The 26,129-nt window shown below is 44.7% G+C and overlaps 2 protein-coding genes across 10 annotated transcripts in view; both read right to left on the bottom strand.

Moving 5' to 3' along the window:
- LOC110506794 (selenocysteine insertion sequence-binding protein 2-like) overlaps nucleotides 1–2,000 on the bottom strand; it is a 38,514-nt gene extending 36,514 nt beyond the window's left edge. For 5 of the 6 annotated variants that reach the window (XM_036981037.1, XM_036981038.1, XM_036981040.1 and 2 more), the window contains exon 1: nucleotides 1,740–1,999. In XM_036981037.1, the coding sequence (XP_036836932.1) occupies nucleotides 1,740–1,757 (18 nt within the window). In that variant the 5' untranslated portion in view covers nucleotides 1,758–1,999. Of the gene's footprint in view, nucleotides 1–1,739 lie in introns of all 6 variants that reach the window. The other variant, XM_036981039.1, reaches the window with a different exon arrangement.
- A 2,019-nt stretch (nucleotides 2,001–4,019) lies between these two features.
- LOC110506137 (COP9 signalosome complex subunit 2) lies at nucleotides 4,020–17,082 on the bottom strand. 4 transcript variants are annotated; one of them, XM_036981055.1, is made up of 13 exons: nucleotides 16,942–17,082; nucleotides 16,298–16,411; nucleotides 16,140–16,217; nucleotides 15,857–15,982; nucleotides 14,309–14,407; nucleotides 12,413–12,490; nucleotides 11,847–12,021; nucleotides 11,340–11,518; nucleotides 11,051–11,103; nucleotides 9,175–9,272; nucleotides 7,731–7,813; nucleotides 7,376–7,434; nucleotides 4,020–4,636 (listed from the first exon to the last, which is right to left on the bottom strand). In XM_036981055.1, exons 1-13 carry the CDS (start codon nucleotides 17,077–17,079, stop codon nucleotides 4,492–4,494), a joined length of 1,425 nt encoding a protein of 474 aa, XP_036836950.1. In that variant the 5' UTR covers nucleotides 17,080–17,082; the 3' UTR covers nucleotides 4,020–4,491. The 4 variants fall into 4 exon arrangements, with proteins under 4 accessions (XP_036836950.1, XP_036836952.1, XP_036836949.1 ...); XM_036981057.1 differs by having other exon boundaries at nucleotides 14,309–14,398; XM_036981054.1 differs by having other exon boundaries at nucleotides 16,936–17,060.
- Nucleotides 17,083–26,129: the final 9,047 nt, after the last annotated feature.

Raw genomic sequence — 26,129 nt, 5'->3', positions numbered from 1 at the left:
CTGCTGCTCCAGTTTCAACTGTTCTGCCTTATTATTATTGGACCATGCTGGTCATTTATGAACATTTGAACATCTTGGCCATGTTCTGTTATAATCTCCACCCGGCACAGCCAGAAGAGGACTGGCCACCCCACATAGGCCAAAACCTAGGAAGAAACCTAGAGAGGAACCAGGCTTTCTAAGGAGTTTTTCCTAGCCACCGTGCTTCTACACCTGCATTGCTTGCTGTTTGGGGTTTTAGGCTGGGTTTCTGTACAGCACTTTGAGATATCAGCTGATGTACAAAGGGCTATATAAATACATTTGATTTGATTTGACTTAACCCTAATTGCTCCTATAAGTGGAGCTCAGCTCCAGATGTGTGGTGAAAAAGCCAGGGCAGCACTGGCCTGGTAAAACTGGGTGGGACTACTGGGCCATCAACCATCAAACCCTTTGTCCATTCAAGCTTTTGTCTCTGATTCATTGTCTTCTAACATTCTCAGCTGGAAAGAGAGAAGTTGTATTGTTCTTTCACTGTTGTTGAATGGGAGGGGGCAAGAGAGGGAGCAATACAGAGTGGTGGGTGGATGAGCGAGCTCGAGTGTGTGCATGTACACTACATTTTGAAAAATATATTAAAGTCACAAGCATGAAACCATCTTGGGTCCTTGAATCTCCCATGCACCGTCCTCACATCACTGTGGACCAAAACTCAGCCTATGTGGCATCTGATGGTGACACAGGAGGACTTCATCCAAATCAAATCACATTTTATTTGTCACACGCGCCGATTACAACAGGTCTCGACCTTACTGTGAAATGCTTACTGTCAAGCCCTTAACCAACAACTCAGTTCAAGAAATAGCCAGCTGAAAACACTACCCTGCAGTATACTAGATTCTCCTTCTGTGGCCTAAACTATGGTGCCATATACTGTCATGGAATTAAGCCTAGTGAAAAATATGCCATTTTAAATGGGCACTTACAGTAAGTCAGACCACATAGAGTAGCTAACTTGCATCATAGTTAAGTTACTCTATGCGCAGCAGGAGTCACTCAATGGAATGTGATTCAAATGCAAAAGAACCGGACATTCCTCCAGAGCGAATCAGCTGGCTAGTTAGTTGTCAACAATCTACCACACACTCACTGCAGACTGGAGGTTTCGGGTAACTGGTCACTCACTACCTAGCCAGTTAACTTACCCTGGTCCGTATTATAATAACTATCTAGCTAGTTATTTAACGGTGTGTCAAACATCAAAGTTCACCAGATAGCTAAGTCAGTTCATGTCAACCGATATGTTGACATGAACTGTCATTAATGTCAACACATTGTGACAGTATAGGTACTGTAACTAGTTTAGTTAGATTCTCAATATAGTTAGCCTCAATTAAAACATATCTAGTACATAGATCAGCATATCAGGGAGAACAGATGAGATATTGGCCATCCAAAATGACAAGCGTATAAAAGCTGCTTAGCTAACTGGCTAGTTAGCCAGTTCAATTGTCTTTACTTACACGCATGCCTATTACGCGTAGCGATCTAGTTAGATGACAAATCATTGACAATAATCAAACATCGGATAAACTCACGGACACTTCTAAAACATTAAAGGGACATTGTTACCTGCAGATATGTTTTGGGCCTAGCTAGCTAGCTTCATATTCCCATTAGCTAACTAAAGCTAGTTGTGCCCTGTTACCAGACATAATCGGTTCCGTCATTACTTCGCAGAGAAAATCCGTCTTTACCTTATCACAAGAGTCCATGTCAATCGCTGAGACCGCGGCAGACCGTCATTGAGCACGCAGTGGTCGTCAAGATATAGGTGATTTAATTGTCTTCATTGTAAATGTTGAGCCATTTGTGTGAAACACACCCTGTTTTACCTCTGCCTAGTTGAACTGTTGCTGCCTAGCTAGCTCAGCTAGCTCTGAATGTGTCAACGTAGGAATGGAATGGCAGAAGAGCTGGTCATCTGGGACGGAAAGCCCACAGTCTCAAACAATGTTCGTCTTTGCCTTCGGCGTCTGTCACTGATAAGATTTGATGGACCAGGATAAATAGGCCTACTGTGCAAAAAGTATATATTTTTTGTTGAGTAAAGCAGCTGCAGTCGGAAGTTTACATACACCTTAGCTAAATACATTTAAACTCAGTTTTTCACAATTCCTGACATTTAATCCTAGTAAAATGACCGGTTTTAGGTCAATTAGGATTGCCACTTTATTTTAAGAATGTGAAATGTCAGCATAATAGTAGAGTGATTTATTTCAGCTTGTATTTCTTTCATCACACTCCCAGTGGGTCAGAAGTTTACATACACTCAATTAGTATTTGGTAGCATTGCCTTTAAATTGTTTAACTTGGGTCAAATGTTTTGGGTAGCCTTCCACAAGCTTCCCACAATAAGTGGGGTGAATTTTTGCCCAATCCTCCTGACAGAGCTGGTGTAACTGAGTCAGGTTTGTAGGGCTCCTTGCTCATACACACTTTTTCAGTTCTGCCCACAAATCTTCAATGGGATTGAGGTCAGAGCTTTGTGATGGCCACTCCAATACCTTGACTTTGTTGTCCTTAAGCCATTTTGCCACAACTTTGGAAGTATGCTTGGGGTCATTGTCCATTTGGAAGACCCATTTGCGACCAAGCTTTAACTTTGACTGATGTCTTGATGTTTCTTCAATTTATCCACATCATTTTCCTCCCTCATAATGCCATCTATTTTGTGAAGTGCACCAGTCCTTCCTGCAGCAAAGCACTCCCACAACATGATGCTGCCACCCCCGTTCTTCACGGTTGGGATGGTGTTCTTCAGCTTGCAAGCCTCCTCCTTTTTCCTCCAAACATAGTTGATGGTCATTATGGGCAAACAGTTCTATTTTTGTTTCATCAGACCAGAGGACATTTCTCCAAAAAGTATGATCTTTGTCCCCGTGTGCAGTTGCCTACCGTAGTCTGGCTTTTATATGACGGTTTTGGAGCAGTGGCTTCTTCCTTGCTGAGTGGCCTTTCAGGTTATGTCGATATAAGACTCGTTTTACTGTGGATATAGATAGTTTTGACCTGTTTCCTCCAGCATCTTCACAAGGTCCTTTGCTGTTGTTCTGGGATTGATTTACACGTTTCGCACCACAGTACATTCATCTTTAGGAGACAAAACGCATCTTCTTCCTGAGCGGTATGACAGCTACGTGGTCCCTTGGTGTTTATTCTTGCGTACTATTGTTTGTACAGTTGAACGTGGTACTTTCAGGCGTTTGGAAATTGCTCCCAAGGATGAACCAGACTTGAGGTCAACAATTATTTTTCTTGGCTGATTTCTTTTGATTTTCCCATGATGTCAAGCAAAGAGACACTGAGTTTGAAGGCAGGCCTTGAAATACATCCACAGGTACACCTCCAATTGACTCAAATGATGTAAATTAGCCTATCAGAAGCTTCGAAAGCCATGACATAATTTTCTGGAATTCTCCAAGCTGTTTAAAGGCACAGTCAACTTAATATATGTAAACTTCTGACTTACTGGAATTGTGATACAGTGAATTATAAGTGAAATATTTAGTCTGTAAACAATTGTTAGAACATTGACTTGTGTCATGCACAAAGTAGATGTCCTGACCGACTTGCCAAAACTATAGTTTGTTAACAAGAAATGTGTGGAGTGGTTGAAAAACGAGTTTTAATGGCTACAACCAAAGTGTATGTAAACTTCCGACTTCAACTGTATGTCTAGCCTACAACACCGAATCAACCTTTGGATTATGATTCTAACAGATTTCTGCTTTGCTACTGTTCTGTATGCAATGTGATTGATGACATAGATTCACTCCCATCACTGAAAATGTATCTATCTATTCATAAGTTTCTGCACACAAACAATTGACTAACACTAAGAACAGGAGTCTGTTGCAACTACCAAATAATATTGATTTTTTCAAATAATATAGTATGGAACCAATGAGAGCATGAGAGCTGAAAAGTAGACGGTATCTAGACCTACATTGAAATGTCATATACAGTAAACACAGTTGGAGAACATTAGTTTGTTTTATTCACAACAGCCAACGTGCATTCAATGCTGCAGCTACATGTTGTGAAAAAGGTTTCCCAACACCAGCTGCCAGTCAACAGGCACAAATAAACCATTGTGTTATTGTACTCAAACTGCCCACCGAAAAAAATACAGCACTTTTAAAAAGGTGTTGACAGTGATATTTCTTAAATCATTCTACTAAAGTCTTGTGAAAAACAAACACGAAGGGCTTGACGTAAACCGAGATGTCCCTTAGAGAGCGCTGATGTCTTCTAGAAAGCAGTATCTCTCCTTCTCTGGGAAACGCAGCGTCAGATCACAAAACATCTCTGTGCTGCTGTGGTGCTCCTCTCCGCTCAGCCCATCCACACTGGATCGTTTGGTTTCTATTCTGACACATTGGAACAGTTGATTGAGATTCTCCTTCCTATCTTTCAGTGCTGTCCATTGTCACATGTCAGTCAGAATCATGTGAGTTTGCTGACGATGGCTTGGTTGAGAGAGTTGAGTTGTTTAGTCCATTTGTCTAAGGCAGTGTAGCGCGCCCCTCCTCTCTTCTGGTAGTCTAGCTCCAACAGCTGGTTGACCTGGTCGATACGGCCTTGGATGGTGCTACAGGGAGGAAACCACAGCACAAGAGAGATCAGAGAACAATGGTTCAATAAATACAACACAAGAATGGACATTGGCATCCTAGCAACATGACTAAACATTCTTTCCATCTTGGTCAGGAAAACATTTAGAAATGGATCAAACAATATTGTATAAAACAATGCATTTTTATATAAAAATGGGATCAACAACATCAATATTTGCATTTGATTATGGTTTAAATTACACAAATCACTGTGGATAGCATTAGTTGGAGTCATTGTTGAACTTCTTTCACTGTTTGGTTTCTGTCAAGCACCTGAACCACTGATGTGTGTACTCTCTCTCAACCAATTATCACATCTACACTAAGCTGTCTGATGAACACATTCCACCACCACCACATTTCACTACATACAGTACATATTACAGTACATATTCTGTTGAGCTCTGTGACAACAGTGGGAATGCAGTGTCAAATGTCAATCTGTTCCAGTTGACTGGCTGTAGATCTGATCAGGCTGAGGGTAGTAAACAATACACAGCAGTCTGCTACAGTAGCATGGGAACTGTAAACTGTTGATTTCTCCCAACGTTTTATTTGCCCAACGTTTTGATCAAAAGATCTTCATCCGGCTGACAAGGACCTTTGGGTCAAAACGTTGCACAATAAAACTGCGGGAGCAATCAACAGTTTACAAGTATCTTTCATCAGTTTACTTTTTGTAGCCTGCAAGTTACTGAATGTGTGCAAGTACACTACTTCTAAACTAAATAATGAAACCAGTAATAAATGACAGATCTGCAATAAATTAAACAGGGAAGAATAACACCACAAACAGAGACGGAGAGAGAGAGAGAGAGGGAGAGAGACAGAGACCCATGCTGGCCTCCTGCATTCCTCAAGGTGCAGGGTGGAAACTATGAGGAACTGAGAAATGAGGAATTCAAATGATCCCCGTACACGAAACATGTCTTAACACTCATGCACAAGAAACATGCTTTGCTTCGTCTTGTGATGCCTCTGTCAGCCAGGTACACTATACACTGAGTATACTAGGGCTGTCCCAACAACAAAAAATAGTTTGTGTATGTTTATTTTTACATATATAGACACACCCTATTGTTTGAATAAAATCAACTATATGTTGACTACTGAGCATGTCTGATGCTTTAAGCACTGCAATTAAAAATAAAGACACAAATGACCAAAGAGGGAGCCAGAGATCAATATAGCCTAACCAGAAAGACAAAAACCTGTTCCCAACCAGACCCTCCTCTTCCCGCTGCTGCTGGCCTTTGCAGCTTCTGCCGTTAGGCTCCTGAAGTAGCCGGTAATAGGCTACACCAATGGTCATCACCCTTTTCTACTTGGATTGGCAAGTTATTGTACCATTTCTACTGATCTACGTGCCAGTTATGATTTTCATATGCACATTTTTGTAAAACAGTTTCATTTAATTTATAATAAAGTCTTCATATCTCAAAATCAATGTCATGTGGTCAATAAGAATTCTACCTAATGAAAAAATAACTTCTATTGCCAATAGGTAAAAATAGCCTAGATAATGCCAACAAATACCCGCAGGTAGAAAAAAATCCTGATAAAAATAAATATCCTATAAATCACATCAGAAGTAATCAGGTGGGCCTTTATGACGTTTCCACCCGATCAGGGTATTACATTTTTTCCCTCTTTCATGCCGAGTGGTTATCGAAAGAGCTGGAAATATTTTTGAAATAGGCTACGTTGAGGAACTATTTTCATTCTCAATGGATGTAAAAACAGACTTTGTTTACTTGCTGTTGAAGGCGAAGAAAACATGTATTTGAGAAGCTCCACAGTGATGGGGAGTTAAGACAATCAGAAATACTATCCGATCCCCAAATTGGCACACACTCGGCTAACAATGTGTCCACTCCTACAATGACAACGGTACGACTGGAATAATAATATTGTGAACGCATTAAAATAAATGACAGTAACCAAACAATGTAGATAAGAAATGTTGGTCATTTATGTAAAATGTACTGCTGGTGATACTGGTGTACCATCCCGCGGCCTGCAATGGATTAGTCCACTCAGACAGGCGTGAATCAGACAGGTGTCTCGTGTGCCATCATTTTTTAGAATGTATTTGCCACTGCTCGACTGAAAAAAATCTTGGTTGACCAACAGCCTATTGACCAAACAATCGACTAAATGGGGTAAGCCCTAGAGCATACAAAACATTAGGAACACCTTCCTAATATAGAGTTGCACCCTTTGGCCCTCAGAACAGCCTCAATTCATCAGGGACTGGACTCTACAAGGTGTCGAAAGGGGATGCTGGCCCATGTTGAATCCAATGTTTCCTTCCCACAGTTGTGTCAAGTAGGCTAGATGTCCTTTGGGTGGTGGACCATCCTGATACACACAGGAAACCCATCAGCGGTCCATGTCTCAAGGCTTTAAAATCCTTCTTTAACCCGTCTCCTCCCCTTCATCTACACTGACTGAAGTGGATTTAACAAGTGAAATAAGGGGTCATAGCTTTCACCTGGATTCACCTGGTCAGTCTGTCAATGGAAGAGCACTCGGTGTAGTATATAAGAGGTATTCAGCCTCTCATAGAAATACGGAAGAGTCTAGAGAAAACAAACAAGTCTTCCATGGCATGAATGTCTGTTTGATGCAAAACACTTTTGCTAACAGTGGATTCTACTCTCCTAAATGGTAGTTTGGGCCACAGATCAGATGCATGTCTAGGACAAACTTACTTGTCCAATATGCACTGCACCAACAAACTCTCCACGTCACAAACATCTATGTTCAGCTCCTGAGACAGAGGAGACAGAACACAGGGCGTTACACTTTGATCAATCCAAACAGCAACATCAGTGACCTAATAAATACATGATCTACTCAGCAAAGTTCATTATCAGATACATTATCAATACACACAGTGAAGTCAATGATTAACTCTAGCCTGGTCTCAGATCTGTTTGTGCTGTCCTACCAACTCTTATTGTAAAAATCATCATGCCAATGACCATAGGAATTGGCAAAAAAGCACACAAACAGATCTGGGACCAGGCTAGTTAGTCCAGATGCCAGTGCTGTCCTCAGACTTACCTTAGAGATGAATGGGATGTGTATTCTAGTGTAAGGCTTGATGAGCGCGATAAGGACCTGGGTCCTGATGTTCCGCAGCAGCTCTGGAAAATAAGACAAAACAGCACTGATCAGTCTCTCTTCAGTCCACACCCAATCCACCAGGGCACACTCACCCCATCCACCAGGGTACACACACCCCCGTCCACCAGGTCACACACACACCCCCGTCCACCAGGTCACACACACACCCCCGTCCACCAGGGCACACACACCCCCGTCCACCCTCACCCCCGTCCACCCTCACCCCCGTCCACCAGGGCACACTCACCCCCGTCCACCAGGGCACTCTCACCCCATCCACCAGGGCGCCCTCACCCCGTCCACCAGGGCACCCCGTCCACCAGGGCACCCTCACCCCGTCCACCAGGGCACCCTCACCCCGTCCACACTCACACCGTCCACTCTCACCCCGTCCACCAGGGCACCCTCACCCCGTCCACCAGGGTACTCTCACCCCGTCCACTCTCACGCCGTCCACCAGGGCACCCTCACCCCGTCCACCAGGACACCCTCACCCCGTCCACCAGGGCACCCTCACCCCGTCCACCAGGGCACCCTCACCCCGTCCACCAGGGCACCCTCACCCCGTCCACCAGGTCACCCCGTCCACCAGGGCACCCCGGCCACCAGGCCACACTCACCCCGTCCACTCTCACCCCGTCCACACGGCCACACTCACCCCGTCCACCAGGCCACACTCACCCCGTCCACCAGGCCACACTCACCCCGTCCACCAGGGCACACTCACCCCGTCCACTCTCAACCCGTCCACCAGGGCACACTCACCCAGTCCACACTCACCCCCGTCCACCAGGGCACTCTCACCCCGTCCACCAGGGCACCCTCACCCCGTCCACACTCACCCCGTCCACCCTCACCCCGTCCACCAGGGCACACTCACCCAGTCCACCAGGGCACACTCACCCCGTCCACCCTCACCCCGTCCACCAGGGCACACTCACCCAGTCCACCAGGGCACACTCACCCCCGTCCACCAGGGCACACTCACCCCCGTCCACCAGGGCACTCTCACCCCGTCCACTCTCACCCCGTCCACCAGGGCGCCCTCACCCCCGTCCACCAGGGCGCCCTCACCCCCGTCCACCAGGGCGCCCTCACCCCCGTCCACCAGGGCACCCTCACCCCCGTCCACCAGGGCACCCTCACCCCGTCCACCAGGCCACACTCACCCCGTCCACCCTCACCCCGTCCTCCAGGGCACACTCACCCCGTCCACTCTTACCCCGTCCACCAGGGCACATCATCTCAATATGCAGATACTGGTACAGTTTGTCTCAAGTTTGTTGAAACCTCGTCTTCAATGCAATACTTCCATGTTTCGTTCATCAACAAATGTGAGAAAGCCCACACATATACACACAGGCACACAAACACCACTCACCCTCTATGTGTTCTCTGATGAAGGGGTCATCCATGATACTACTATGGTTGGTCTTCAGTATCTTCTCAAACTCTGTGATGTCATTATTCTGATAGGAGCTGAGAGTAGACACACAACAGTAGAACAGTCACTGGGTTAGAATAATGACATTACAATCCATAAAATAATGACAGACAGTTGAAGTCAGAAGTTTACATACACCTTAGCCAAATACATTTATTCTTACTTTCACAATTCCTGACATTTAATCCTAGCAATAATTACCTGTTTTAGGTCAGTTAGGATCACCACTTTATTTTAAGAATGTGAAATGTCAGAATAATAGTAGAGAGTGATTTATTTCAGCTTTTATTTCTTTCATCACATTCCCAGTGGGTCAGAAGTTTACGTACACTCAATTAGTATTTGGTAGCATTGCCTTTAAATTGTTTAACTAAGGTCAAACGTTTTGGGTAGACTTCCACAAGCTTCCCACAATAAGTTGGGTGAATTTTGGCCCATTCCTCCTGACAGAGCTGGTGTAACTGAGTCAGGTTTGTAGGCCTCCTTGCTCACACACGCTTTTTCAGTTCTGTCCACAAATCTTCAATGGGATTGAGGTCAGGGCTTTGTGATGGCCACTCCAATACCTTGACTTTGTTGTCCTTAAGCCATTTTGCCACAACTTTGGAAGTATGCTTGGGGTCATTGTCCTTATGGAAGACCCATTTGTGACCAAGCTTTAACTTCTTGACTGATGTCTCGAGCTGTTGCTTCAATATATCCACACAATTGTCCTTCCTCATAATGCCATCTATTTTGTGAAGTGCACCAGTCTTCCTGCAGCAAAGCACTCCCACAACATGATGCTGCCACCCCTGTGCTTCACGGTTGGGATGGTGTTCTTCGCCTTGCAAGCCTCCTCCTTTTTCCTCCAAACATAGTGATGGTCATTTTGGCCAAACAGTTATATTTTTGTTTCATCAGACTAGAGGACATTTCTCCAAAAAGTATGATCGTTGTCCCAATGTGCAGTTGCAAACCGTTGTCTGGCTTTTTTATGACGGTTTTGGAGCAGTGGTTTCTTCCTTGCAGAGCGGCCTTTCAGGTTATGTCGATATAGGACTCGTTTTACTGTGGAAATAGATACTTTTGTACCCGTTTCCTCCAGCATCTTCACAAGGTCCTTTGCTGTTGTTCTGGGATTGATTTATACTTTTCGCACCAAAGTACGTTCATCTCTAGGAGACAAAAGGCGTCTCCTTCCTGAGCGGTATGATGGCTGCGTGGTCCCATGGTGTTAAGGGAGGAGACCAGAGCTAAAGAGCAAATGGCTTTCAAATGGGCTTTTTATGGTCGATGCCATTCAATCCAGCATCCGCTGTGTTAACGAATGTGGAGCCCGTGAACGGTAGGGCATTCATGCTTCTCACACTGTTCAGAGCAGACATACCAGAAACCCCTCCCCAACTACACCTGTCAACCAGTCATCGTCTGGGAAACAAACACGAGCTCACGGAGGCCTCAGCCTTGTTTTACATTTTGAGAGAGAGGTGTCAGAGCCACAGCCTAGGAGCGGTTCCATTTCCTTCTGCAATTGCATCAAAATCACAGAGCAAACCCTCTGTGTCGTGGATCCCAGACTGATCATAAATTAGGTTGAAGAGACGCCACAGCTGAACCCGTGGTTAAAGGGTATCTTCACTATGTTGCACCTCAATCAACCACTTATATGTGATGTAAAACAATAACAGTTTGGGTCAACTGACAACTCAGCACAAATAAGTGGAAATAGGTTGTAAATAGTGACGTTATTGTTTAACTGATGCCTTGGCTTTCTACCCTAAAATATCAGCAACACCGCCATGGATGACTAGAAGCACACACGTGTTCTTACCTTACTAGATTTGTCATGGCCAAGATCTCTGGGTCGTTTTTATAGGGTTTGGCCTGTCACAGAAAAACACAATAAGAACAGCCACTGTAATACAACACTTTATCAAGCAGTGTTTGCTGCAGGTGATTTGAATTTGATTAATGCAATGTTGCCTCCAACAATATAAAGGTATGGGATGCCTCCACCACATGTATGGTTCCATAATGATAATGTTAGTAATTGCTCTTAGGGGATAAATAACATTTCATTTAACTGGACTTAACTAAACTGAATTGAATGAGTGTTGTACCTCCTGTGAGTCGAAAGGGTTGATTCCAGACTTCATGAGCATGTTGGCCAGCACCAGGTACTTCAGACAGGTGGTTCTCCTGGGGCTGCCTGACTCATCGTAGTTCTTAAACGCCTCAAAGAAGTCTGTGTGGGCCTTCTCAAACTCCCCCTCTCTCAGGTGCATCTTACCCCCACACTCTGGGGAAGGAGACAAAACAGGAACAGGCCTGTTATTACATCACATAAACACACGCAGTGACTGACACACACACACATCTTTTTACCATCTTATACAATATTATCGATTTTATCCACGATAGTGGCAAACCTCCCCGAGTTTTCCTACACGTCAGTTTACAAGGCGTAACCATAGAATAATAGTTCTAAGGGGGATTATTTTTCTATGGTCAATGTATTTATTCAATGTAAACCGCTGTGTGTGGCTCCAATGCAATAAATGTAAAATATAATAATGTTGACAGCTATGCTGCCTTCAGGGTTTCATCTGTCTACGGTGGTAACACACCCCTGATGACTCCCATAATGAGTGGGTGAGGGATAGCAGACTTGATGTGCAGGGACTGTTCATACAGGGCCTTCAGCTTCTTGTTGTTCTTCTGGGCTGTGTACATCTGGATCTCCAGAGCATAGATCTCCAGGAGCTGGGTGCCTTTCTTTAGGTCGTCCTCCCCGTCATCTGTCTAGAGAGAGACATAGATATACACCATTACAGATCACACACACATAAAAGACCATAGATCCCCAATATCCTTTGTCTGCACTGCACATAGATATAGAACTTAACAGATCAGATATGCACATAACAGACCACAGATCTTCAACATTGTCTGTCTGCAGTGCACATAGATACAGATATACTACATAATAGATCAGATATACACATAACAGACCATATATCTGCAACATCATCTGTCTCCAGTGCACATAGATATACAACATAACAGATCATACCAGTATACAACAACAACAAAAATACTGCTAGCAGCCATATTGGGAACTTAGCTACTCAGATGGCTGTGTAAACCCCATCAGACTAAGCGTTGTCTCAGACTACCACCTGTCTTACTGTACCTGACAGGACTGGTGCAGCTGTCTGAGGATCTTCTGTAACTTCCCAAATTCCTCTCTCTCCAGGTACAGCTTGCCCAGCTGAGAGACAACCAGAGGACTTTAGTTAAAACAGGCTGAGAGACAACCAGAGGACTTTAGTTAAAACAGGCTGAGAGACAACAATAGGACTTTAGTTAAAACAGGCTGAGAGACAACACGAGGACGACAGTTAAAACAGGCTGAGAGACAACACGAGGACGACAGTTAAAACAGGCTGAGAGACAACCAGAGGACTTTAGTTAAAACAGGCTGAGAGACAACACGAGGACGACAGTTAAAACAGGCTGAGAGACAACACGAGGACGACAGTTAAAACAGGCTGAGAGACAACAAGAGGACTTTAGTTAAAACAGGCTGAGAGACAACACGAGGACGACAGTTAAAACAGGCTGAGAGACAACACGAGGACGAAAGTTAAAACAGGCTGAGAGACAACAAGAGGACGACAGTTAAAACAGGCTGAGAGACAACACGAGGACGGCAGTTAAAACAGGCTGAGAGACAACACGAGGACTTTAGTTAAAACAGGCTGAGAGACAACAATAGGACTTTAGTTAAAACAGGCTGAGAGACAACACGAGGACGACAGTTAAAACAGGCTGAGAGACAACACGAGGACTACAGTTAAAACAGGCTGAGAGACAACACGAGGACTACAGTTAAAACAGGCTGAGAGACAACACGAGGACGACAGTTAAAACAGGCTGAGAGACAACACGAGGACGACAGTTAAAACAGGCTGAGAGACAACACGAGGACTACAGTTAAAACAGGCTGAGAGACAACACGAGGACTACAGTTAAAACAGGCTGAGAGACAACACGAGGACTACAGTTAACAGGCTGAGAGACAACACGAGGACTACAGTTAAAACAGGCTGAGAGACAACACGAGGACTACAGTTAAAACAGGCTGAGAGACAACACGAGGACTACAGTTAAAACAGGCTGAGAGACAACACGAGGACTACAGTTAAAACAGGCTGAGAGACAACACGAGGACTACAGTTAACAGGCTGAGAGACACCACGAGGACTACAGTTAAAACAGGCTCAGAGACAACAAGAGGACTTTAGTTAAAACAGGCTGAGAGACAACCAGAGGACTTTAGTTAAAACAGGCTGAGAGACAACAAGAGGACTTTAGTTAAAACAGGCTGAGAGACAAGAGGACGACAGTTAAAACAGGCTGAGAGACAACCAGAGGACTTTAGTTAAAACAGGCTGAGAGACAACACGAGGACTTTAGTTAAAACAGGCTGAGAGACAACCAGAGGACTTTAGTTAAAACAGGCTGAGAGACAACCAGAGGACTTTAGTTAAAACAGGCTGAGAGACAACACGAGGACGACAGTTAAAACAGGCTGAGAGACAACACGAGGACGACAGTTAAAACAGGCTGAGAGACAACAAGAGGACTTTAGTTAAAACAGGCTGAGAGACAACACGAGGACGACAGTTAAAACAGGCTGAGAGACAACACGAGGACGACAGTTAAAACAGGCTGAGAGACAACAACAACTTCTATGTTTGTGCTATAACTATCACTAAATAAGGATGTTAGGGTGATGTTTGGCAAACAATTTAACACAAACAGATCTCGCTACCAGTCTAGGGCTTTGCAGAGGTAGAAACTCCCAAACACAGAGGCCTGACAAACTGCCAGATCAGATATTGTCCTACCCATAGAAATAAACAGAAACATTATGTCCCAATTCTCACTTGTTCACTTCACTTTACTGATTTGAGAGGAAATTACTAGTCCCTGCCACCACCAATCCACTGCTTTTTGATTTTTGTGGGAAGTAGTGACTGAGTGCACACTAGGAAAAAGCTGATATTATTTTGACACACCCTACCTTTGTGTTAGTTTTGAACCAGAGTCTGTCGTTCTTGGCATCCTTCAGAGCGTCCAGCGTCGTTTCATAAAACTCCTGCAGCAGGTCCATCTGTGACACATAAAACAACCAACCACAGCCCACATTAACACCTCAGTCACCTGGAACATGAACCTCAGCCTACATTAACACCTCAGTCACCTGGAACATGAACCTCAGCCTACATTAACACCTCAGTCATCTAGAACATGAACCTCAGCCTACATTAACACCTCAGTCATCCAGAACATGAACCTCAGCCTACATTAACATCTCAGTCACCTGGAACATGAACCTCAGCCTACATTAACACCTCAGTCATCTAGAACATGAACCTCAGCCTACATTAACACCTCAGTCATCTAGAACATGAACCTCAGCCTACATTAACACCTCAGTCACCTGGAACATGAACCTCAGCCTACATTAACACCTGTCATCTAGAACCTCAGCCTACATTAACACCTGTCATGTAGAACATGAACCTCAGCCTACATTAACACCTCAGTCACCTGGAACATGAACCTCAGCCTACATTAACACCTCAGTCACCTGGAACATGAACCTCAGCCTACATTAACACCTCAGTCACCTGGAACATGACCCTCAGCCTACATTAACACCTCAGTCACCTGGAACATGAACCTCAGCCTACATTAACACCTCAGTCACCTGGAACATGAACCTCAGCCTACATTAACACCTGTCATCCAGTACATGAACCTCAGCCTACATTAACACCTCAGTCACCTGGAACATGAACCTCAGCCTACATTAACACCTGTCATGTAGAACATGAACCTCAGCCTACATTAACACCTGTCATGTAGAACATGAACCTCAGCCTACATTAACACCTCAGTCACCTGGAACATGAACCTCAGCCTACATTAACACCTCAGTCACCTGGAACATGAACCTCAGCCTACATTAACACCTGTCATGTAGAACATGAACCTCAGCCTACATTAACACCTGTCATGTAGAACATGAACCTCAGCCTACATTAACACCTCAGTCATACAGAACATGAACCTCAGCCTACATTAACACCTGTCATGTAGAACATGAACCTCAGCCTACATTAACACCTGTCATCCAGTACATGAACCTCAGCCTACATTAACACCTCAGTCACCTGGAACATGAACCTCAGCCTACATTAACGTCTCAGTCATCTAGAACATGAACCTCAGCCTACATTAACACCTCAGTCATCCAGAACATGAACCTCAGCCTACATTAACACCTCAGTCATCTAGAACATGAACCTCAGCCTACATTAACACCTCAGTCATGTAGAACATGGAACCACTGCCACCACTTCATTCATACCAATAGGACTGACCCAGAGTCAGTAACTTTATTGGCCATATAAGACAAAAGTTGTAAGAAATTGATATTGATAAAAAGTTGTTTTTTTAAATGGAATAACAAACAGTTCACATCACTTGAGATTTGAGCCAAAATAAAGATCTGAGCTTTGAGGCCAAAAACCCTTTGTTCTAGTTCCAGGTATTGCGTCTATACCTGTTTGGAGGTGGAGATGTAGTCTAGGATGGAGTTGATGGACTTCTCTGAGTAGTTTCTGGTCACAGCGCTCCTGATGTACGTCAACAGCTGCTTGTACCGAGACATCATCTCTGGGAAGTTGGTCTGCAGGACACACACAGTTCGACAGGAGACAGGGCATTGAAGTTGCAGTGGGAATGACAGTATGTCATAAAGACAAACTCACAAGCACTAATCATACGGACTCAGAGACGGAGAGTAGACATTTTGAGACAACACCACAGAGCATTTCATTTCTTACTAGCTTGAAGTTGATTTTGATCATCTGTTTTAGGGCTTTGAACCCCCATTCTCCCTTCTCTCCCTCCAGCTCCAATACCTGCCAATAGAGAGTATACATTACCATCGTACACTCATCAATCTGTGAGTGAGTGGAGCGAGTGAGTAGCCAGTACCCACCTTCTGAAAGCTGTTGAGAGCTGCTTTGGGGTCATCCTCCTTCAGTGCTTTGGAGTTGTAGTACTGGTTTTCCAAGTCGACATTTGGCTCTGAGTTACTGTCCTCGGAATATTCCTGGGTTGAGACATAAACTCAGGAAATAAGTTAGCTGGCTATGAGTTAATACAACAAAGATTGATAACGTGACAGAGATGTTATGATTGTGCTAACGGCTTGCCATAGTTGTTTACTAATGAGTCTAAGTAGCTAGCTGTTTTCTCTAACCAGCAACGGCGCATGCGCGGCCACAGGGTAGTTATCTACACCTAGCTAGCTAAACGGTTGTATGTTTGTGGCTAGCTATGGTAACATAACATGCTATAATAAATTGACTAGTATAGCTAACTCAGTATACTATAGCAAACTCAGTTTCCCCCCATGCCAAGCAGCCGAGATTAGCTAGCACTAGCAGCAACTCTGCAAGCTATCCTCGCCTTTATGCTAACGTTAGCTGAACTAGCTATCTATCTAGGTAGTTTAGCTACCTAACTAGCTAACTCCCCTGCTCCGACCTAGCTAATGAAAATATACTAGCTAAGGAAACAGCTCTGATTAAACATCAATAAATAAGGAAATAGAAACGTATTATGTAAACTTACGCTTACCAGATCATAATCTTCTTCATCGTCGCACATGAAATCATCTTCCATGTCAGACATCTTGACGGGTCTTCGGAGACAACAAACACATCGCAGCTCTACAGCGCCACCAAACACTACGCCGGTTTCAGCATAGTACTGCATTATTCTTTCTGGTATTGTAGTTCGCTTTTCTACCGGAAGCTGTCGCTGTCACATCACAGTATAGATCTGTAACATTTCTAGTCTTTTCAATTAATTCAATTTGACTCACTGATAACTCTTAATCTTAATCTTACTTTATCATCCTAGAAATAGCCATAAAAAACTTACATCACAAATCAAAGGGACAAGCATGAGGATCATGTATTTATGAAGTCTTACCTCCCTAATCTTACCTCATTTACACACACTGTATATAGTGTTTTTCCCATTGTGTTATTGACTGTACATTTGTTTATTCCATGTATAACTGTGTTGTTGTTTGTGTCACACTACTTTGCTTTATCTTGGCCAGGTCGCAGTTGATGAGAACTTGTACTGGACTACCTGGTTAAATAAAGATGAAATAAAATGTTTAAAAAGTCTACCGGATATATCAGGGACTCGTCCCTATTGTAAAACTGAAGAGTGCAGAGATGGTAGTGTGTGTGTGTGTGTGTGTGTGTGTGTGTGTGTGTGTGTGTGTGTGTGTGTGTGTGTGTGGATGGGGAGTGTGCGATTTTTGGTTCCAACCGCCGTGTCTTTGTGAGACGCGGAGTAGGTGAACGGAAAAGCATTCCTCATGAAGCTGGTTGAGAGAATGCCAAAAGGGTGGCTACTTTGAAGAATCTAAAATATCAAATATATTTTGATTTGTTTGTTTAACACTTTTTTGGTTACTACATGATTCCATATGTGTTATTTCATAGTTTTGATGTCTTCACTATTATTCAACAATGTAGAAAATAGTAAAAATAAAGAAAAACCCTTGAATGAGTAGATGTGTCCAAACTTTTGACTGGTGCTGTACATACACACACATTGACAGGGGCTGAGTCACTGGCTTACTGGTGCTCTTTCATGCCGTCCCTAGGAGGGGTGCGTCACTTGAGTGGGTTGAGTCACTGATGTGATCTTCCTGTCTGGGTTGGCGCCCCCCTCGGGTTGTGCCGTGGCGGAGATCTTTGTGGGCTATACTCGGCCTTGTCTCAGGATGGTAAGTTGGTGGTTGAAGATATCCCTCTAGTGGTGTGGGGGCTGTGCTTCGGCAAAGTGGGTGGGGTTATATCCTTCCTGTTTGGCCCTGTCCGGGGGTATCATCGGATGGGGCCACAGTGTCTCCTGACCCCTCCTGTCTCAGCCTCCAGTATTTATGCTGCAGTAGTTTATGTGTCGGGGGGCTAGGGTCAGTTTGTTATATCTGGAGTACTTCTCCTGTCTTATCCGGTGTCCTGTGTGAATTTAAGTATGCTCTCTCTAATTCTCTCTTTCTCTCTTTCTTTCTCTCTCTCGGAGGACCTGAGCCTTAGGACCATGCCTCAGGACTACCTGGCATGATGACTCCTTGCTGTCCCCAGTCCACCTGGCCGTGCTGCTGCTCCAGTTTCAACTGTTCTGCCTGCGGCTATGGAATCCTGACCTGTTCACCGGACGTGCTACCTGTCCCAGACCTGCTGTTTTCAACTCTCTAGAGACAGCAGGAGTGGTAGAGATACTCTTAATGATCGGCTATGAAAAGCCAACTGACATTAACTCCTGAGGTGCTGACTTGCTGCACCCTCGACAACTACTGTGATTATTATTATTTGACCATGCTGGTCATTTATGAACATTTGAACATCTTGGCCATGTTCTGTTATAATCTCCACCCGGCACAGCCAGAAGAGGACTGGCCACCCCTCATAGCCTGGTTCCTCTCTAGGTTTCTTCCTAGGTTTTGGCCTTTCTAGGGAGTTTTTCCTAGCCACCGTGCTTCTACAAATGCATTGCTTGCTGTTTGGGGTTTTAGACTGGGTTTCTGTACAGCACTTTGAGATATCAGCTGATGTACGAAGGGCTATATAAATACATTTGATTTGATACATTTGATTTGATTTGATTGACCCAGTTGCAATCCCACACTGAGAAATGGGTCTGAACCATGACAAGAGGTTTTCAGCATTTTGATAGGGTCAAATCATTTGTTTAAAGGGATTTCAACAGGCCAGTCTCTGGGGTACTCAAGAGAAAAAAACACCCTTGGCAGAGTTGGTTTGTTCTCAGCAGTGAGGGACTCACTGAGGTATGAACTATGAATGTGGATCTATTGGAGTGTTTTTTACTAACATTGCGTGATAACTCTGGGAGGCCGTTTCTGAATAGAGTGGAATCAACCCTGTGGATCAGGTTTAAAAATATTTCATGACCATTTTAAAACAGTGTTGGCTGCCACTCTATGACACACACACACACGCACGCACGCACACACAGTGTTGGCTGCCACTAACAGCATGTGTCCTGTCTGTAATCTCTCTCTCCCTCACTAGGGAGCTTGTTTTACACCAGACTCACTAACATATTTTATTACTAAAGAGATTCCTTTTCTGAGAAGACTGATTTCTAATTTAAGAAAGAGGCCTGAGACATTGTGGAAGACAGAAGAGCTTTAGTTGGTTTATCCCATTATTCTGGACCTGTTGGAGCATAATAAATATAATACCATCTGATGGATCCAGCACCAGAGAAAGGAGAGCAGGGCGGGATGTGTCAGCATGCTGTTGCTGGGAAACAGGGCTCCTTTGTCACAATATCCAGTGTGTGTGTGTGCAGAGATGGGCAAAAATGACAAAATACCCTAAAGACTAATGTATCAAAACAAAATACACCAATAACCTCAACAACATTCTTAGTAACGGTAACAAAAAAAACATTTTACTTGCTATGACTCTGATATGTGGTTGTTTATCTACTTTAGTTGAATGCACTGACTGTATGTCGCTCTGGATGCTAAATGACCAAAACGCAAATGTAAAAATGACCACTTGCAAAGCATGGATATTATTATTCTAATAAGCCACACCCCTTCAGATGGACAAAGACACAGCAACACGTATCTTGTCATAAAATACCCTAAAGAATGTATGAAAATAACACGCCAAATACTGTTGTCAACAATACATTTTTATAAAGATATTTATTTTCAAAATACAGAAAATACATAATAGACAGACTATTTCAGTCAGATGTCCTGTGCAGTTAGAAATGGAACAAATACATGTGTGAACCAAGCGCCTTTTCAATTTCCCCTTATTTTAGAAGAAATAGTCCATCATTTTCTATCAGGACTGTTGAAAAGCATTTTGTATTTTGAAAATACATAATACAGCTATCTAAAGTATCTTGTTACAAAATACACTGGACTATAGTTCAGGCCAGTGAAATACAAAATACTCAATAGTAATTTAAATATGCATTTTAAATACATGTAACATAAATACTGCCTCTGGTCTCTCTCTCTGGGCCTGTGATCAGTGATCAGACCAGCTCTGGTCTCTCTCTCGTGGCCTGTGAGCAGCCCAGCTCTGGTCTCTCTCTCCTGGCCTGTGATCAGTAATCAGACCAGATCTGGTCTCTCTCTCGTGGCCTGTGATCAGTGATCAGACCAGCTCTGGTCTCTCTCTCTGGGTCTGTGATCAGTGATCAGACCAGCTCTGGTCTCTCTCTCTCTGGGCCTGTGATCAGTAATCAGCCCAGCTCTGGTTTCTCTCTCTGGGTCTGTGATCAGTAATCAGACCAGCTCTGGTCTCTCTCTCTTGGCCTGTGATCAGTAATCAGCCCAGCTCTGGTCTCTCTCTCTGGGTCTGTGATCAGTAATCAGCCCAGCTCTGGTCTCTCTCTCTGGGTCTGTGATCAGTAATCAGCCCAGCTCTGGTCTCTCTCTCTCTTGGCCTGTGATCAGTAATCAGACCAGCTCTGGTCTCTCTCTCGTGGGCTGTGATCAGTGATCAGCCCAGCTCTGGTCTCTCTCTCTCTCTCTCTCTCTCTCTGGGCCTGTGATCAGTGATCAGACCAGCTCTGGTCTCCCTCTCTCTGGGCCTGTGATCAGTAATCAGACCAGCTCTGGTCTCTCTCTCTTGGCCTGTGATCAGTGATCAGCCCAGCTCTGGTCTCTCTCGCTCTTGGTCTGTGATCAGTGATCAGCCCAGCTCTGGTCTCTCTCTCTCTCTGGGTCTGTGTTTCGTAATCAGCCCAGCTCTGGTCTCTGTCTCTGGGCCTGTGATCAGTGATCAGCCCATCTCTGGTCTCTCTCTCTGGGCCTGTGATCAGTGATCAGCCCAGCTCTGGTCTCTCTCTCTGGGCCTGTGATCAGTGATCAGCCCAGCTCTGGTCTCTCTCTCTCTGGGCCTGTGAGTCAACTCAGCCAGACTTCTCATTATCACACTGACTCACATTGTCTGTCTGTGATGAATAGGACCATTTCACCAACCTGCTAACATCAACCTACTGGGTAACATCAACCAATAATGATTAATTGACAGTCTCTATGGATACGTGCTTCAAGCTTCTCTTCCTCCATCTCCAATACCTGCCAATGGAGAGATTAAATAACCACCATCAATTTGGTGTGTGTGTCTGTGCGCGCATGTATGAGTTGATTGTGAGTGTGTGTGTGTGCACGCTGCCTGTGTATATTTGTGTGTTATTATAAATCATTATTATAATGATTCATGTAATAACTTTAAAACATGGATATTATTCCCCAACCTCTAATGTAAACAACAGGGTTTATCTGCCGTTTCATTTGGGGTTGTCAAAAACTGCTTCAGGCTGCAGTTAATAATGCTGATCCAGTAAATGTAATCTTGTTTCTGACAGTTCCTTAAACATTAGCAGCCCCTTTAATGTGTCTCCAACAGGGCAGCTGGCAACCATGGCAACCACCATGGCCCTGTGTCCTCTACCCAGCATGCAGTCTGATTTTATACTTCTCTCTAAATGTGTTTATCTAGGAAAGAGCTCACGGAAGGGGCCCTAACTCTCTTACACACACACACAGATACACACGCACACACACAGCAACAAGAAAACAGAATGTCTAGTCACGCATCTTGGGCAGGTTAGGGAGGGAACACAGCTCTGATGACCCTGGGGTTCTGGCATGGAGAAGAGAGAGGGAGAGCACACACACACACACACACACACACACACACGCACACTCTCCCTACCTCCCTCTCTTTCTCTCTCCCCCTCTCTTCTCCATGCCAGAACCCCAGGGTCATCAGAGCTGTGTTCCCTCCCTAACCTGCCCAAGATGCGTGACTAGACATTTTGTTTTTTTGTTGCTGTGTTTTTTTACAAGGTAGAAGCGTGTCTTACTTTTATACAGCAATTTGTGTTCGGCAGTGATGTTATTGCACTTCAAACCCGGCTTGGACAGCAGAAAACACACTGCTGCCAAGTCCACACACACCCTCTCCACATCGCACGCGAGCTGGCTGTGGTATGTGTCTGGTAAGGGGTGTGTAGGTGGTTGAGGTTTGGGGGTGGGGTGTGGGTGTGGGTGTACTGTATGTGTTAGTGAGGGTGTGTATGTGGGGGTTTAGTGTGTATGTGTGTGCTGGGTAGAGGGGTGTGTACATGCATGTGCTTGTGAAGTGTATGTTTGTAGTGTAAAGGGGTGTGTGTTGGTCAGGTGGAGTGTGTTTGTAGTGTAAAGGGGTGTGTGTTGGTCAGGTGAAGAGTGTTTGTAGTGTAAAGGGGTGTGTGTTGGTCAGGTGAAGAGTGTTTGTAGTGTAAAGGGGTGTGTGTTGGTCAGGTGAAGTGTGTTTGTAGTGTAAAGGGGTGTGTGTTGGTCAGGTGAAGTGTGTTTGTAGTGTAAAGGGGTGTGTGTTGGTCAGGTGAAGTGTGTTTGTAGTGTAAAGGGGTGTGTGTTGGTCAGGTAGAGTGTGTTTGTAGTGTAAAGGGGTGTGTGTTGGTCAGGTAGAGTGTGTTTGTAGTGTAAAGGGGTGTGTGTTGGTCAGGTAGAGTGTGTTTGTAGTGTAAAGGGGTGTGTGTTGGTCAGGTAGAGTGTGTTTGTAGTGTAAAGGGGTGTGTGTTGGTCAGGTAGAGTGTGTTTGTAGTGTAAAGGGGTGTGTGTTGGTCAGGTGAAGAGTGTTTGTAGTGTAAAGGGGTGTGTGTTGGTCAGGTGAAGAGTGTTTGTAGTGTAAAGGGGTGTGTGTTGGTCAGGTAGAGTGTGTTTGTAGTGTAAAGGGGTGTGTGTTGGTCAGGTGGAGTGTGTTTGTAGTGTAAAGGGGTGTGTGTTGGTCAGGTGAAGAGTGTTTGTAGTGTAAAGGGGTGTGTGTTGGTCAGGTGAAGAGTGTTTGTAGTGTAAAGGGGTGTGTGTTGGTCAGGTGAAGTGTGTTTGTAGTGTAAAGGGGTGTGTGTTGGTCAGGTGAAGTGTGTTTGTAGTGTAAAGGGGTGTGTGTTGGTCAGGTGAAGTGTGTTTGTAGTGTAAAGGGGTGTGTGTTGGTCAGGTAGAGTGTGTTTGTAGTGTAAAGGGGTGTGTGTTGGTCAGGTAGAGTGTGTTTGTAGTGTAAAGGGGTGTGTGTTGGTCAGGTAGAGTGTGTTTGTAGTGTAAAGGGGTGTGTGTTGGTCAGGTAGAGTGTGTTTGTAGTGTAAAGGGGTGTGTGTTGGTCAGGTAGAGTGTGTTTGTAGTGTAAAGGGGTGTGTGTTGGTCAGGTGAAGAGTGTTTGTAGTGTAAAGGGGTGTGTGTTGGTCAGGTGAAGAGTGTTTGTAGTGTAAAGGGGTGTGTGTTGGTCAGGTAGAGTGTGTTTGTAGTGTAAAGGGGTGTGTGTTGGTCAGGTGAAGAGTGTTTGTAGTGTAAAGGGGTGTGTGTTGGTCAGGTAGAGTGTGTTTGTAGTGTAAAGGGGTGTGTGTTGGTCAGGTGAAGAGTGTTTGTAGTGTAAAGGGGTGTGTGTTGGTCAGATAGAGTGTGTTTGTAGTGTAAAGGGGTGTGTGTTGGTCAGGTGGAATGTGTTTGTAGTGTAAAGGGGTGTGTGTTGGTCAGGTGGAGTGTGTTTGTAGTGTAAAGGGGTGTGTGTTGGTCAGGTGAAGAGTGTTTGTAGTGTAAAGGGGTGTGTGTTGGTCAGGTGGAATGTGTTTGTAGTGTAAAGGGGTGTGTGTTGGTCAGGTAGAGTGTGTTTGTAGTGTAAAGGGGTGTGTGTTGGTCAGGTAGAGTGTGTTTGTAGTGTAAAGGGGTGTGTGTTGGTCAGGTAGAGTGTGTTTGTAGTGTAAAGGGGTGTGTGTTGGTCAGGTGAAGAGTGTTTGTAGTGTAAAGGGGTGTGTGTTGGTCAGGTAGAGTGTGTTTGTAGTGTAAAGGGGTGTGTGTTGGTCAGGTGGAGTGTGTTTGTAGTGTAAAGGGGTGTGTGTTGGTCAGGTGGAGTGTGTTTGTAGTGTAAAGGGGTGTGTGTTGGTCAGGTGGAGTGTGTTTGTAGTGTAAAGGGGTGTGTGTTGGTCAGGTGAAGAGTGTTTGTAGTGTAAAGGGGTGTGTGTTGGTCAGGTGGAGTGTGTTTGTAGTGTAAAGGGGTGTGTGTTGGTCAGGTGGAGTGTGTTTGTAGTGTAAAGGGGTGTGTGTTGGTCAGGTGGAGTGTGTTTGTAGTGTAAAGGGGTGTGTGTTGGTCAGGTGAAGAGTGTTTGTAGTGTAAAGGGGTGTGTGTTGGTCAGGTGAAGAGTGTTTGTAGTGTAAAGGGGTGTGTGTTGGTCAGGTGGAGTGTGTTTGTAGTGTAAAGGGGTGTGTGTTGGTCAGGTGGAGTGTGTTTGTAGTGTAAAGGGGTGTGTGTTGGTCAGGTGAAGAGTGTTTGTAGTGTAAAGGGGTGTGTGTTGGTCAGGTGAAGAGTGTTTGTAGTGTAAAGGGGTGTGTGTTGGTCAGGTGGAGTGTGTTTGTAGTGTAAAGGGGTGTGTGTTGGTCAGGTGAAGAGTGTTTGTAGTGTAAAGGGGTGTGTGTTGGTCAGGTAGAATGTGTTTGTAGTGTAAAGGGGTGTGTGTTGGTCAGGTAGAGTGTGTTTGTAGTGTAAAGGGGTGTGTGTTGGTCAGGTGGAGTGTGTTTGTAGTGTAAAGGGGTGTGTGTTGGTCAGGTGAAGAGTGTTTGTAGTGTAAAGGGGTGTGTGTTGGTCAGGTAGAATGTGTTTGTAGTGTAAAGGGGTGTGTGTTGGTCAGGTGAAGAGTGTTTGTAGTGTAAAGGGGTGTGTGTTGGTCAGGTGAAGAGTGATTGTAGTGTAAAGGGGTGTGTGTTGGTCAGGTGAAGTGTGTTTGTAGTGTAAAGGGGTGTGTGTTGGTCAGGTAGAGTGTGTTTGTAGTGTAAAGGGGTGTGTGTTGGTCAGGTGAAGAGTGTTTGTAGTGTAAAGGGGTGTGTGTTGGTCAGGTGAAGAGTGTTTGTAGTGTAAAGGGGTGTGTGTTGGTCAGGTGAAGTGTGTTTGTAGTGTAAAGGGGTGTGTGTTGGTCAGGTGGAGTGTGTTTGTAGTGTAAAGGGGTGTGTGTTGGTCAGGTGAAGAGTGTTTGTAGTGTAAAGGGGTGTGTGTTGGTCAGGTGAAGAGTGTTTGTAGTGTAAAGGGGTGTGTGTTGGTCAGGTGAAGAGTGTTTGTAGTGTAAAGGGGTGTGTGTTGGTCAGGTGAAGAGTGTTTGTAGTGTAAAGGGGTGTGTGTTGGTCAGGTAGAGTGTGTTTGTAGTGTAAAGGGGTGTGTGTTGGTCAGGTAGAATGTGTTTGTAGTGTAAAGGGGTGTGTGTTGGTCAGGTAGAGTGTGTTTGTAGTGTAAAGGGGTGTGTGTTGGTCAGGTGAAGAGTGTTTGTAGTGTAAAGGGGTGTGTGTTGGTCAGGTGAAGAGTGTTTGTAGTGTAAAGGGGTGTGTGTTGGTCAGGTGAAGAGTGTTTGTAGTGTAAAGGGGTGTGTGTTGGTCAGGTGAAGAGTGTTTGTAGTGTAAAGGGGTGTGTGTTGGTCAGGTGAAGAGTGTTTGTAGTGTAAAGGGGTGTGTGTTGGTCAGGTGGAGTGTGTTTGTAGTGTAAAGGGGTGTGTGTTGGTCAGGTGGAATGTGTTTGTAGTGTAAAGGGGTGTGTGTTGGTCAGGTGAAGAGTGTTTGTAGTGTAAAGGGGTGTGTGTTGGTCAGGTAGAGTGTGTTTGTAGTGTAAAGGGGTGTGTGTTGGTCAGGTGAAGTGTGTTTGTAGTGTAAAGGGGTGTGTGTTGGTCAGGTAGAGTGTGTTTGTAGTGTAAAGGGGTGTGTGTTG

The sequence above is a fragment of the Oncorhynchus mykiss genome, chromosome 6, assembly GCF_013265735.2.
Source record: "Oncorhynchus mykiss isolate Arlee chromosome 6, USDA_OmykA_1.1, whole genome shotgun sequence".
In the NCBI taxonomy this organism is placed as follows: domain Eukaryota; kingdom Metazoa; phylum Chordata; class Actinopteri; order Salmoniformes; family Salmonidae; genus Oncorhynchus; species Oncorhynchus mykiss.
This window is presented reverse-complemented; position numbering and strand designations above follow the sequence as displayed.

Coding starts and splice junctions, on each gene's coding strand:
- LOC110506137 (XM_036981055.1), bottom strand. CDS start 17,079: ATGCAGTACTATGCTGAAACCGGCGTAGTGTTTGGTGGCGCTGTAGAG. Junction 16,412..16,941: donor ATGAAGAAGATTATGATCTG/GTAAGCGTAAGT, acceptor GTCTCAACCCAG/GAATATTCCGAGGACAGTAA. Junction 7,814..9,174: donor CATCAGAGAACACATAGAGG/GTGAGTGGTGTT, acceptor CTTATTTTCCAG/AGCTGCTGCGGAACATCAGG.